This window comes from Cataglyphis hispanica, chromosome 3 (assembly GCF_021464435.1).
Source record: "Cataglyphis hispanica isolate Lineage 1 chromosome 3, ULB_Chis1_1.0, whole genome shotgun sequence".
NCBI lineage: Eukaryota > Metazoa > Arthropoda > Insecta > Hymenoptera > Formicidae > Cataglyphis > Cataglyphis hispanica.
The window spans coordinates 3,236,354-3,251,615 of NC_065956.1; the positions used below are offsets into that span (position 1 = coordinate 3,236,354).

General features: G+C 33.0%; 2 protein-coding genes across 4 annotated transcripts; one reads left to right on the forward strand and one right to left on the reverse strand.

Annotated features, from left to right (window-relative positions):
- The first annotated feature begins 279 nt into the window (after window positions 1-279).
- LOC126848387 (probable E3 ubiquitin-protein ligase RNF144A) lies at window positions 280-5,133 on the forward strand. Its single transcript, XM_050589255.1, has 4 exons — window positions 280-2,157; window positions 2,264-2,426; window positions 2,549-2,871; window positions 3,050-5,133. Exons 1-4 carry the CDS (start codon window positions 1,474-1,476, stop codon window positions 3,284-3,286), a joined length of 1,407 nt encoding a protein of 468 aa, XP_050445212.1. The 5' UTR covers window positions 280-1,473; the 3' UTR covers window positions 3,287-5,133.
- A 1,260-nt stretch (window positions 5,134-6,393) lies between these two features.
- On the reverse strand, window positions 6,394-14,852 carry LOC126848395 (activating transcription factor of chaperone). 3 transcript variants are annotated; one of them, XM_050589269.1, is made up of 3 exons: window positions 14,687-14,852; window positions 13,598-13,915; window positions 6,394-7,816 (listed from the first exon to the last, which is right to left on the reverse strand). In XM_050589269.1, the coding sequence occupies exons 2-3, from the start codon at window positions 13,818-13,820 to the stop codon at window positions 6,942-6,944; spliced, it is 1,098 nt and encodes a 365-aa protein (XP_050445226.1). In that variant the 5' UTR covers window positions 13,821-13,915; window positions 14,687-14,852; the 3' UTR covers window positions 6,394-6,941. The 3 variants fall into 3 exon arrangements, with proteins under 3 accessions (XP_050445226.1, XP_050445228.1, XP_050445227.1); XM_050589271.1 differs by lacking the exons at window positions 13,598-13,915; window positions 14,687-14,852 and adding exons at window positions 10,442-11,003; window positions 11,141-11,495; XM_050589270.1 differs by lacking the exons at window positions 13,598-13,915; window positions 14,687-14,852 and adding an exon at window positions 10,442-11,495.
- Between the last annotated feature and the right edge of the window lie 410 nt (window positions 14,853-15,262).

The window sequence follows — 15,262 nt, forward strand, 5'->3', positions numbered from 1 at the left end:
ATATATATATATATATATATATATATATATATAATATGTACTTGCAATATATAATATGTAACTGTGGCAGTCTTAACTATTAATGAATACTTCATCAAAGATTTATTTATTCTCGCTCCATTATTAGTTGTAAAGACATATTGATTTAAAATATATCAATATTAACTAGAAAAAATATATGAATAAATAAATAGTATATAATAAAAATTTAAGACATCAAGAATTCAATTGAGAGACAGGTAACATTCAAGTCAATTCAAACTTTTAAAAAAGAGAGTGAGAGAAGAGGGGAAAGATAGGATGGAGAGGTGAGGAGAGGAGGGGAAGACAAAGTGCAGAAAGTACTGTGGAAAGTACAACTAGACAGACAGACGACAGACATCGACGATTGACGACATCGAGTCGTTCTCGACTGGAATTTATCGGAAACGTCACTAGTTTCGAAATTGCGCCTTCGTAGATTCTCCTTCCGTGAAATCTCTGCTCTATTGCCACGTATATCTCGCCTCCTCCTAGAATTCCTTTGCGTGTCCGGTATGTGCTAAGTGAGTCACACGCAGGGTGTAATGTTACGTTAAAACAAAAACAATCTCGCTACTGTTAATTGCGAAGATAAGTTGTGGTCGCGACTGCGGCATTCTCCGTTAGTCTCTTGGCCGCTCCTCACACGCTCGACGAGAAAAAAAAACGAATGAGGAAGCGGGGGCGGAAGTGCTCGTATCGCGAATCGGATAATTTATGAACGCGCCGCGCAATGTGTGTGCACGTACGTACGTGCACATATATACGCGATAGCGTACGCGACGGCGATGGCAAAAATGTTGGTGAAGACTGCGACGCGTTGATATAGGCGACACGACGTGGGAGAGTGGGACACGCGTTTTATGTACCGTGAAATACAGTGAAAGCGGCGGGCGACGTCTGGGACGATCGCGTGTAACGATCATTAGTGTTAGCGATCGCATATCAGTAGGAGAGAAAAACTGTATACATCGTATTTCTGCGATGTGTTCGCATCTTGTTGCAACAGTACGATCGTCGTCGTTAAGGAACTGCTGCGTTCCGTGATCAGGTGATGGTGCACGTCCTCGTTCAACGTTGTTTTACGCGACAATAATTCGCCCGTTCTCGGGACGGCGAACGCGATCAGCTGTTGTGACTGTTTCGTCTAATATCTAATAATCGAGAATGCCCGTCTCGCGGACTTGGTATCGAGGAATATAATTTCGTGACAAATATAACAACGTTAATTTCGTGATACGGATACGCGAAAAGTGAAAATTCGACATAATCGGAATTAAAAATGTTTGTTAAACGTTGTTTTTTTTAAAGCTTAACGCGCATGTAGAATTATGTGCACGAGGTAACGTTGAATGTCGAAGATTATGACGAACAGCGTAAAGATCTGTCGATGTTTGTGCAACTCTGGAGTGCACTGTCTCGTTCGGCATGTACACATGATTATCCGAGTTCATGCGTTCTGTTATTGTCCGCGGTGAGCAAACGACGACGAGCGCGGAAGGGAGCTCTCCGCCGCGAGGAGATCGGCGAACGCAATCCTCGTCGTTTGTAACCGCCACCGATCTACAGGGGATGCCTAGCCTACACTCGCTCGTCGTAAGACGAGCTCCTCTAACTGATATGGGTACCGCGACCAGTTCGGTGACTTCCGTCAATCCGCCCACCAAGATCACGGCTAATTCCAAGAAGATCGACAAGGCTAAATTTAGCGGCATCAAGCTACCTCTGATACGCAAGGAAGCCAGCGTGGTGAATCTCTCTTTGACAGAGAGAAATGCACTGGGTAAAGAAGTAGACGCGCCCCTCCTGCGACCCGAAAGCAGCGCAAGCCTGGAAGCACGAGGTGGCAGCTGGATGAGTCTGGGTCCTGGCGCCCTGAGAAAATGCGAAACCGCTGTGGGATTAAGTACCTCAGCTCTGGAAGGAAGACCGATAAATCGTAGTAGAGTATGCTCGCGCTGTTCAAGTTTGTTATCCCTGGCATCTAGCTCACGTTACAGCTTGGCTGCTGGTAATTTCGTTCCTGCAGGTTCGCAACAAACAATTGGACGAATATTTTGTAAATTATGTCTTGTCGATACATCTCTGTCCAAAACATTTAAGATTGAGGGATGCGGTTGTTCCTATTGTAAAGATGTAAGTTAAAATTTCTATAAGGAATCATTTTTTGAAAAAATGAGTGTACATTTTGCTATACATACCAAAAGTAATATTGATATTTCCATTTTTTAATAATTTTTAGTGCATGCGTGCCTATGTAGAATTTGAAATTGAGGAAGGTGCGTATGAAATTAGTTGTCCTGATGCTCAATGTGATCATGGTGCAATATTATCTTTGAAAGAGATATCGAGTCTTGTCAGTGTAGAACTTATGGAAAAACATTGCAAGTTTCGTTTAAATAGAGGTAAGTGATGCGACAATCCTGTATTTTATCAGTTGAATGCAAATGTAGTCTTCTGTGAAAGATATATGATCTATCATATTACTTATATATATATTATAATGATTAATATTGTATATATTTAGATGTATCGATGGACAAAGGACGTGCATGGTGTCCACGAGCGGGTTGTGAGACAATATGTTCAATAAACGGCAATGGTGGAAACAGCACCCCTTTAGGTCCTGTTCACTGTCCCAACTGTTCTACAGATTTTTGTTCAATATGTCGCGAGCCTTGGCACAATGGACCCTGTTCAGAACTTCCATTAGGAATACCGTTTGGTAGTGATCACATTAAATGTTGTCCCATGTGTTCTGTACCAATAGAAAAGGATGAAGGTTGTGCTCAAATGATGTGCAAAAGATGTAAACATGTGTTTTGCTGGTATTGCTTAGCGTCCTTGGATGTGAGTATTTAAAACAGTAAAAAAAAATTGTATTGATTAATATTTTGAAATATGATTTCATTATGTGTACTTTATATATTATAACATACGCTTACAGTATATACATACTATTATAAAGTAAAATACCGAGAAAAGAAATATAATTTATGGATATCTTTAAAACTTGTTCATATTGTAGGACGATTTTTTGTTGCGACACTATGATAAGGGACCATGTAAGAATAAACTGGGACACTCACGAGCGTCCGTGATATGGCATCGAACACAAGTTATTGGGATATTTGCTGGTTTTGGCCTACTTCTACTTGTCGCATCGCCCTTGCTATTATTAGCGGCACCTTGCATTGTATGTTGTAAATGTCGCGTTTGCGGTTCTTCCAGACTCGAACAGGAAGAAGGCGATACAGCAACATAGAACTTTCCAAACTTTTTAACCGATTTTTGCTTAATTATTTCTTTAAATTAAAATAAATTTTTTTCTAGATTTCTACATATGGGAGGTAATAAAATTGGCGATTTATATAGATATACATTACATTTTGTTAAGTTTATGTTTTATTTTATTTTTATGCGTTAATAGATGATACACATAATATAAAAGGGCAGAATATATATTTCTTCAAGTCAAGCATATTGTGATTAATATATATATATTTATGTTTTACTTAGACGTTATTTGAATGGAATAAGAAATAGTGTGCGCGACTCGTATCATTATATATATCATATAAAATATTATTTTCCTGATATACACTTATTTTACATAGTCACTTAAATAATTTTTACATGATAATTTTATAAAATTATGTTTTTATGATGCATAATAATTATGATTCAAACAAATTAATAATTTGTAAATATTCGGAATTTTTTTTCTTATGCAAAAACATTCCAATAAATTTATATATATATATATATATATATATATATATATATATATATATATATATCGCACCTCAGATTTATTATACTGCCGCAAAACATGCTACAATCGAGTTGTAAAAACATTATCCTTGTAAAATGGTGATAGCAGTATGCTGATTATTTGATTCTTCAATAATAGATTATATAGCACATAATTAAATTATACTTAAATTATAATATATCTCTTAAAACACACAGTGTGCGTGTATATCTATATGTGTGTTCGTATTAAACTATTGTGCAAGGTTCAGCTCTATTATTTTTAGTGAGAAGCGAATCTTAATGATGAAGTATTAGATTATATAATATTCTATTGTTTTATATTTTAATTTATGGATGCTTTCACATGTTTGTTTTGGTGGTTTGATCGCATGTATATTACATGTACATTAATTTAGAGAACGCGAGTGAAAATAGTAAGTAAAAAATAATATTATACAAAAAAATATCATCAATTATGCATTTTATTATTGAAATTGAATGAATGCTATTGTTATTATGTATTTAACACGTTTGTTATCGATCAATATCTGAGTTGTACAGTTAATGTTTGACATTAAGAATCTATAAATCAATATGTGCCATGTGATTATGAGAGTCTATAGAGAACATTTTTGAGATTTGAAATCTGCAATGTGCAATGAAGTAAATTTGCATCAAAACGTGTTAACTACATTCACAATAATCATTTTTATTATACATTAATAAGTGAGGTTTAGATTATTAAAAGTCACATATATGAAATAATGAATAATTGAATAATCAACTTTGGACAATAGTTATATATGTTATCTCAGAGAAAAACACGTTCTTAACACAAATAATAATGCTCTTTCTAGAGGGCAGCGATTAACTAACTTTTATCTGCCACATTGGGTTGAGATACAAGTAGGATGGATCATCCTCTAGAAAGAGCATATATAATATCAAGATATCAAGATATAAAAAAATATATATATGTGATTATGTAATAAATATATGTGGTTAGGTATATTTTGTACATATAATAATAGACGCGCTTACATAAAGAGATGGTTAGACGATTTGGAAGTTCGAAACGATGCATTTCTCGCAAGTAATGCGATATAGATAATTCAGCTGACACAATGCGTTATATGATACGTATAAGTTACTGCATAGCTGGTTTCCACTATATATTTTACATCAAAATTGTTAGAATATCTCATTTGTTGTATTATTAATTAATATTGTATGTAAATACATAAAAGGACACATACAGAGTATGTGTATGTCCATACACATGTATGTGCATGTATAATTATGCATTTGAGTGTGTGTGCACTCGTGTGTCAAAAATAAAAATATAATGAAATAAGAGTGTCGCATACTATGTGTCTATCTCTTCAAACATTTTCCGCGATCTGAGAGTATATCTTTTTATTTTCAGATTTATCAATATTAACGAAGCAAAAGCGTGTTTGAAACATCCGAAAATTTACTTGAGATTTATGCAAGAAAGGTCATTAAATATTTATGAGCTGTATATACGTATAACGTTTCTCTCATACCACAAAGCAAAGAAAGAAATTGCTCAAGGTCTACCAATCGATATCGATGACGTCAAAACCGAGAAATGCGGCATAAATTATTTGTGATTCGCGTTTAGCATGCGAGATTTTAACTGATAAAAAACAAATAGAGAGCTTTATTTATCTAATAGCTTGTAAATATCTAGGAGCGAACAACTTTTAGATTTTTTTCGTGAATAACACATTTTTTTATGAGTATGTATAAATAATGCCATTACCGCGCAATATCATAAACGCTTTGAAATTGTTAATTTAACAATTAGGCTTGTTTTCAATATTGTCACCAGCAAAGTCAAGACAAAAACTGCCAAACTCTCTTATCATTTTTATTTTTTTTTACTGCGATATTTATATGGTCGTCAAAAAGTTTCAAGCTCCTTCAAAAAATTTTTTCAGATTCTTTAACAGGGGTTGGAGATACATATTTGTCTTTTGACGAGTTTTAATTATGCATTTGTTGCACTTGAAAGAAGTATGAGCTCGGAGAAAAATTAGAGAAAAGAAATATAAATATAAATAAAATACAAAAAATACAACTTCAGAAAAGATACTTATAAATATTACAGTAAAAAGAAATAAAATAGTTACGTCATTCAGCGACAGGCATTGTTTTTATAAACATAAAGAATATATATAATATATATGTATATGATTGTTTTTGAATGAGGAAAAAGATGTTTGTTAATGGTTTTCATCTTTCCTGAGGCCAGAGTTGCTGTATATCATTTACATATAATTAGGATTGTTTTATCGCACGTGCCATTCTCATTTGATATATCATATGGCCTTATGCATCATCATACATTTGAAATATATATCCTCATAAAATATTCTCCATTGAGATATATATTCAATGCCGATTTTATCAGAGCTAGCAATAAAAAATCAATATTATAATTATATTATCTGACACGTTTATATTAAGTATATTGTCAATGATAGCAATCATGAAAGAAAGTCATTTCTCAATTTAATTTGGATATATATATACATATATGATTTATCAGTCTATAAATATAAATCTAAATTATGGAAATAACATTGTTGCTTGTTTTGTAGAATCCATTTATTGTTCACTACATAATTTGTTGTACGAAAATATTATTATGCAATAGAACATAAAAGTTAATCGGAATGGAAAGATTTGCATCAGAGAGCGATATGCTAGATAATTCGTAGAATGTGCACAGACAGCAGGTTTCCTGTAGTTAGAACTTCATAAACCCGCATATTCCGCAATTTATACGCGTTATCTAATGCACCACGTTTGCCGATGTTGATGATGGACCATTCTTTACTAAATCGAGTTACACTTCTTTTATTCTAACGATAAACTTATAGATTTCTTAAAAAGCTGCGGTTATATATAAATTGTACAATATATGTTTGCACATAAAACGTATATTAAAGATATTAAAAAATAAGAAAATTGCACACAAATAATATATGAAACAGTAGTTACAGGTAGTCATTAGTATGATTGTAAAATAGAGTTAGTGCCAAAAAACGCGTACAAATCTAAGTAAAATTAATTATATATCTAACAATAAGTAAAATATACAAATGACAAAAATATTAAGATTTTTCACGAATGGATTATTTAAGAAGACCCTTAGCCTTAAACAAATCTCTCATCAATCCCTTTAGATATCCTATCTCCCGTTGCAGATCTTTTATTTGATTTTTCAACTTCTCGTTATGATCTGTGAGCTCGCGCTCTTCGCCTTGTATTTCTTTAATTTCTTGCTTTTTCTTTTGTCTGTAGCGTGTAGCCGCGTTCTTATTCTGCTCTTTCTTTCGCACTTTTTTGTCCTCGAGAGACGGTCGAGAATAAGGTTTATGGCGATTTTTCGAAGAGTTGTGAACTTGTTTCAAGCTTTTTCTTTCGGATTCAAAACTCCAATCGGGATCATCAGCGGAATCTTCAGTAGAAATGCAACTGCCACCAGAGCTGGTGCATGGACTTGATGGAGATGGTATATCCTTGGTATGCGAGCGAACGTATTCGTCCACTACTGCTAAGTCGTTCGCAACATCTCCACCGAGCGAACTCAATGATATGTCTTCGGCACTCCACTGACGAGCTGTATCATTCACGTACAGTGGTTCTTCCGCTGGAACAATGTTGTATATTGAATGGTTGCCAGCGAACAGAGGTTGTTGAACGGGTTGCAGGGTGACCAACAACTGTGTGTCCACATTAATCACTTTATGAGAGGGTGATTGCGGAGGAGTGAGCGTGGAGCAGGTCGGCGGAACGATCTGATGGCAAGCCTCGACATCTCCCAAAACTGTTTCGAACTCTTGCAAAAGGGTCTGCGTATTATCGTGTTGTTGCTGCTGCTGCTGCTGCGCTTTCACGATAGTCGGATAGATGACTGGCAGTGATTTATTTTGACCGTTCTCGGGAACAGGTAGTTGTTCGAATATGGGCAGGTCTATTTTTTCCTCCAGCCAATCTGAGAAGGGTTCTGCAAGGCAAATATTTGATTAAAGTGGCTAGCAATCGTTTGATTTTCGACGGCGCTTCGCGGGGCAATTTGCGTAAACAATGTTGCGCAATTCTTTTTATAGAGATGAGACGCATGATACGCATATCCGACGGCGCTATAGAGATCGAGAAACGCATTCGTTCTATTCCTATTATAATTGACATCGCATATCAGCTCGCGTTCTAAGCATGCGAACGACTTCTCGTTATGTATTTTTTCATTTGTGACTGAATCACATCAACGATTACATTTCTTGATAATTTACATTAATTGTTACTCGATAATATAAAGCAATTTGCAAGTCTCTAAAAATGTGGCATGAGCGGTAAATATGCAATGTCGAGGAATGATCGATCTCTGCATTTTCCTATAATATTAGATTGTTTACGCATAATATATTTTAGAAATTACATTATCCATCTTCTTTCGTGTTTCTCGATGGCATCAACACGATCTACGGTTTTTCCGCAAATTTTCTTCTTCATTTTAGAAAGAAATATCGCATACTTGTATCAAAAAATTAATTTAACATAACTGCATTGTTCTTACAAAAGTGAAGCAATAAGTTTAGCTTTTACTTTATATGAGATGAATTTTATAGATAATACCAATTTCAGAGTATAAAAAAGTTTAGAATTAAGGTATCTGTCGATAGTTAGCAGTACTATTGTTGTCACAATATGCATGCACTTTTTGTAATAAGTAGGTGTGGCGTTGATATAAATATATATACATGCATGAACAATAAATAGGTGTGGCAGGTTGATACATATATATATATATATATATATATATACAGTTTCATGGACATTGCTGACTTAATTAGGAAAATTAATTCTTCATTTGCAATTTCCTCAACTTATAATGAGATCAACTCAGCGATTATTACAGGAATTTATTATTCTGAATGCAAAGTAATGTTCTTAAAAAATTTTTTATATTCCTATTTTTTTTTTTTATTATTAAGATGAGATAGCACTATGTGATAACATAGAGCTTAGATAAGTATCTCAAAGTGCTCTATTTCTAAAACGATGTTTTCACGAAGATGTAACTAAAGATGCGTTAAAAAATGCGTTTTTGAATAACGTTAATTTTCGCATTCTCTATTACAGCCGTGACCTATTTTCTTCTGAAACTTTGATCAGTGGTTATTGGACGTTATCTTCATTTAAATACAGAGGGCAGAAGGTTAGATAAGAACACTTCTCTGTATTTGGAAATCATATGTTAAGCGTCGGACACAAAGAATTTTCAAGAAAAAAAAGGAAAAAGAAAAAAAAATGCAAGTGAAAACATTACAAAGTTCGAAAATTGAGATATTAACGATATATATATGAACTCTCGATAAAATATATATATACGTAGATTTACGTATACGTATACATTTAATATACTCTCATGTTTTTTTTTGTGGTATGTACTTGCATATCGCAAATGCAATAAGAGAATATTGTTCATTTTCATAATTTTTATATAATATATCATTCTCATAATTTTTCATCTTTTACTAAAAAAATAATTTATTCCAAGTGTAATGAATCAAACACATACGAGTGCAATTATGAACTAATTTTATAGCATATACACATATCTTTCCCCTGCTCCCATAATCTCTAATATATTTTGTGAAGAAAACATATTTCATATTATGAATAAATCAATCTATACTTAACAATATATTAAGAGCATATAAATGGCAAATAAAATCAATAGATTATTAATAAGTTATTAATTTCCAATTAAGATCTAGAAGGTGTGTTGATATGTGGATTCATGGAAGAAGTATATTCCAAGGATGTATATTCCAAGAATATTCCCAAGATATATTCCAATTGTATGACTATATGCTACATTATTTGAATGAGCGAGCTTTGGCGCATTATCATTTATTTTCACTGTAAACTCATAAGTTGTGAATCTAGAGTTTCATCTGATGAATGCTAATGGAAAAGGGTACAGTGCTCAAAAATTTCTCGGTTGCTCTCAAATGAAAGGTAAAATCTTCGATAAAAGACAAGATTTTAAGAAAATTTTGCCGATTTATCCAAGGAGAAAAAATTCTCTTACAGTTCCAGTAGAAACTTTGAATGTAAATTTTTTTAATATGAGAAGAAACCTTCCATCTGATTGTGTACAATAAATGAATAAATAATTTATTGTTAAAAATACGCATAATTCTATGAAAGAGAAATAGAATTCTCGAAAAATAAGAAAAACTTATACAGAAACAAAAAGTTTATAATTAAGTATGTAATTATAAATGCTGTTTAATATCATTGAGTTTTTGTAGAACAAAATGTTCTGTGCAAAGAAAAAAACTGTTAAATATTTAAAGTTGTACACCTTTTCGTCATTGAGAGCGATTCATTATTACTTACATTTCTTTAGAAAAGACATAAATATATAATATAATCATAAAATTAACGCAGAATTAAATTATGTCCAGATGATACATTCTGTCTTTGCTCCGATTGCAAATTTTACATTATATGTCAGATTTGGAACTCACAAAATAGAGTAAAAAGGGAGGAAAGAGAGAGAGAGAGAGAGAGAGAGAGAGAGAGAGAGAGAGAGAGATGAAGCAGGAGAAAAGAAACCTACCACTGTAACATAAAGCGGCCATAGCAATCGCGCGTAGCACGGTGTTTTCTTTGTTGAGGAAGAGGAGGGAGATTGTTGGATTTAGAGTATAGTGTATCTAACGTAGTTTTAGGAAAAGTCGATGATGCCAATATGATCGTTCCTTCGGTAGCTTGTCGCAGCTCATACAAACAAGAAGAACGTGTGTGATCCTCCCGCATGCAATGGTGACGGATTTGACCGATAATCAACGTCTTTTGACGAGCTTCTGGGAGTTGACGATGATCTCTCGATTCCACGTGTAGCGATATGCGAACTGCATGCTATTATATAACATTAGTACACTCCACCATCGAGACGCCGGATCGTTTTCTCGGGTCGACTTTAGAGATGCCAGTCTCGTAGAATTATCGGCACCGCGCTTCCGTTCTTGACGGGATGACGATGCCCATGCAAAATTGTCTTACGCTACCTCGAGTTAGCGCGAGCTGCCGCACAGATGTTTCACGATAATTGATTTCGTACTTTCTCCGAACGATGATGGTCGCCACAATATGCAATCTCGCGTGAAATCCTATTGTCCCTGTATCGGAGAATGCTCAGAATGAACGATGCGAGGGATTTTTCAATCTCTTCAAACACGATGCAAGATCGCCAAGATACAATATGTATTGTCACTAATCAGCGATAACGATATCAAATTGAATCATTTATTCTCACCATGCTTGCTTTCAGAGAACGAGCAGAAGAAACGCGTGAGGATATCGCTTCCGTTCTATTTGTCGTGATACAGATGTATGGAATAATCCCCGACGACTTGTTTCGAAAACTGATTAGGGATAGGAGGCGCGGCGGGAATCTTGTTTTTGTGTAAAACGATGGAGCTGATGACGGCAAGATATTTAAATACACGAGATAAGGTGAAACACTAGCGGCATTCAGACACGAGACACTGTAGATATGATGGACAATTAGATATTCTGATATAACACGATAAACGACTTAGTGAACAGTGATCGCGTACAAATCGTACTTCGTTGGCCTGTATACTGTCGCGGTACGACTCTTGCTTATCTTTGGACTTTCCCCTCTGTCGCCCCTACTTCCTCCGTTCAATCTCGCCTCTCTGACAACATCGTCACCCCCCTATCAGTCCACAAGCTGAAGCCATTTGCGTAGAGGTTAACCAGTTTGTCCCACTCTCTTTTAACAGGAAAAAAGGAGAGGAGTGCGCGGGTGCGACAAAGATAGAAGGAAAAAAAAGAGAGATGCGTGTATCGAACGGTACCAGCGAGAAAGAATGAAAGTGATTGGGGAATACGAAATCGAACGAAAATACCAGTTTTCACATTTTTTTGAGCAACACGGAAAAATGTGAAAAGTAGGCAATTCTTAAGTTAATATGCACTCATGTGTATTTTGCTGTGTCCTTTAGCATAGCTTGCTCTCGATTATACTCATGCACGCGGAGATTGCAAAATATCTCTCTCAACAGCGTCAAACAATTTTTTGCATCGCGCTCCTTCGAAATATCAAGATACTGTATTGGTAATTTATGATCAGAGGCGGTTGTCCCTATTAAATTGTATTTATAACAGAGCCAATTAATATACCAGTATACATATGATAAAAAACCTTTACTGATAAGTGTAAATTGTAATATACATATGAGATATATATATGAAATATATGTATATGAGATATATATATATATATATATATATATATATATATATATGGGATATATGAAATATATATATATATTTATATTTATATTTATATGAGATATATTATATATTATATATATATATATATATCTCATATACATATATTTCATATATATATCTCATATATATATATATATATATATATATATATATATATATATATTGCATTATTATATTTTAAAATGTGACTCTATAAATGATAGTATCATATTGTATAAAAATAATTTTATACTAATATTTAAAATAGATATGTATATAATAAATAAGCACTGAAAATTTTTGTCATGTTCATTATATTTACCTTAAAGAATAAAAATCAAGAACTTTTTTTTTCCTGCTAATTATTTCGTCAGGTCACTTATGTTTGTTAATAGATTATACTTTCCACAAAACAAGAAATATCTATATCAATGTTTTTACGTGATAAAAGTAAAAAAATAATTTTAAAAAGAATGCAACTTTAGTTTCTTAATACTGTTTTGTTAGAATATTAGATAATATTTTAATAAAATTTTTTCCCGAATATTATAATAAAGATAGATATTCTAGTCACATTGTCCCATTTTATATGTATTAACAGCTCACATGCAGCTTTTTTGATTCATTGAAAGATTAAATTTGTGCAAAGCTTAATTTGCAATTACCAAAAAAAAAAAAACAAGAAAAGAAATTTCGGATTTATTACAACGAATATATATATTCTATTAAAATCTTATATCATAAAAATGCAGATCTTGGTATAAAATTTAATATTTTATATCTCACTGATTGAAATAATCCTATCGAAAATTTTTAATTATGAGAAAAATATAAAATTCTACATAATCCAAAATTAAAAGTCACATTTCTCTCTCTCTCTTCAAATTCCAAATCTCTTCTCCAAATCAATAGTAGACTTTATATTAGACCTTATATTTTGTTAACTTATAATTCACAATTATTTAATACTGTTTAAAAAAGATAGACAAAAAAGTTAATATATATTCTTAATAATAAAATTTATTTCTGTATAACAGAAGATATAAAATTATTCTGCTTCTGTTCCATTATATTCTGATCTGTGATTAGTGACTTCTTGCTCTTAGATAAGAAGTTGAAAGATAAGATTCATACATGACATTTTAAATTTTTATACTCTTGTTTATGTTAATTATATTCTATAATAACAAGATATATATTTTTCATACATGTACTATATAATTGAAAGTATTCAAGAAAATTTAACATATATACATGTGTATATATGTATGTATGTATGTGTATTGATATATATATATATATATATATATATATATATATATATATATATATATATATATAATTCCTATCGTTTAATCTTTCATTCAAAAGAATATGAAATATAATAATAAAACATTATTATTGAGATTATCATATTTAAATAATTATATTATACTCTCTTATAATGAAAAATAGAAAATGAAACAATTACCTTCTTTGATCCATTCGTCTAGTTCCTCTAAAAGTTTCTTTGCCACTTGTGCACGGGAAGGATTGTCATCATACATAACAGGCTCCGCAGCATTTTTAGGAAATTCTATAGACTTATCATCGAGTAAAAGCCAATCATCATTAATCTCCAGCGGTGGTGTCCCACTGGGAGACACCGGCTCGTGCTTCCATAACCACATTTCCTGGTCCTGATTGGATGACATTCTCAATGCAAATCGAACCGAGGGATATTAAAGAATGATGAAAAGAAATTAGTGTCGGATTAGCGACGTAGCTCGTAATGAGCGCCATAATGGCCCTGAAAAATAAAAATAATAAATTCTATATAATACAGTTAAAAAGAATATAAAAATGCTCAGTATATATTTTATACATCATTATAAACATACATATATACATATATATATATATATATATATATATATATATATATATATATATATATATATATATATGTATCAACACACACATGTACACTCTGTATATATATATATATCTTCTCTATTTTTGTATTTGTTACATATTAATTTTAAAAAGAATGTAAATTTTCTATTTTAATATTTTTTCTTTATTTATTGCTATTATTAATTTTCCATGAGTCTTGCGCAACTCAAAAAATTTAATTTATATTTTAAAAATAATGAGTTTATGTAGACATATCAAGTTTTTACCCAAAAGTCATATTAAATATTCTGCTTATCTTCATGGAAGATGATCTTTCATACGCGCCGATTATACTGATGTCAGACACCAATTATGTATAAACAATTAATGTCGCGTCATGACGCAACGCAAGGCTATCATCTGGCAACATATCTCGGCGGGTTCGAAATGAGCAATGTGCCTACAATACGAATATTCGGGTGGCATATTAATGTAACATACGACGACCCAGCAACGAAAAATCTTCGATAATAAGAAAGCATGGTAATTTGCGATGACTCGCGTCCGATACGATGACTCACAAGATGGCCAGAGATTTCTTTGTAGCACACACGCGAGAAAGTCGAACACGCGGATGTTGTGCAAGGCGTGAGTATTCTGTACGAAAATAATTGACATTACTTACTCCATGATTACTTAATGGGTGTCGGCACACTTGCGTGTGCAAGCTCTTCGTTTAACTACGAACTCATCTTGCACGTATTCTGGAACGTAGAGAAAATCCAAACGTCTTCCTTGCAAGCTTCATGGATGGACAATGTTGGAGTTGGATTGCGAGCGTCCTCTTCCGTCCGACTTCGATCGACGGGGGTCACATGACTTTTCCCTCCACTTCTCGAAGTTGCATTTACCGACGCTCGTGGGATTATTTCATTCTTGTAGTTCACCGAAAATGAATAAAGATAAAATGATGCTCGGCAGCGACAAGTGGAAAGCACTCTTGGAAATATATCAGAGTTGAATTAAATTGATATTGTTTGAATTAAATTGATATTCTGAATGTATAGAGAGAACAGCTGTTTTAGTTATTATTATTACATATTTGTCGTACGATGAATTTGTCGGATATACTGATACCAAAATATTATCGCATGAATTTTAATTTCGAAAATTTCTCGTAATAGGTAATCTCAGAGAGAAGCCTGAGAGAGGTCACGCCGTCATTTTTCGAAAGATACTTTTTTTAGCTCGTACAGTAGCG

Coding starts and splice junctions, on each gene's coding strand:
- LOC126848387 (XM_050589255.1), top strand. CDS start 1,474: ATGCGTTCTGTTATTGTCCGCGGTGAGCAAACGACGACGAGCGCGGAA. Junction 2,158..2,263: donor GTTGTTCCTATTGTAAAGAT/GTAAGTTAAAAT, acceptor AATAATTTTTAG/TGCATGCGTGCCTATGTAGA. Junction 2,872..3,049: donor ATTGCTTAGCGTCCTTGGAT/GTGAGTATTTAA, acceptor TTCATATTGTAG/GACGATTTTTTGTTGCGACA.
- LOC126848395 (XM_050589269.1), bottom strand. CDS start 13,820: ATGTCATCCAATCAGGACCAGGAAATGTGGTTATGGAAGCACGAGCCG. Junction 7,817..13,597: donor AGACGAATGGATCAAAGAAG/GTAATTGTTTCA, acceptor TTTGCCTTGCAG/AACCCTTCTCAGATTGGCTG.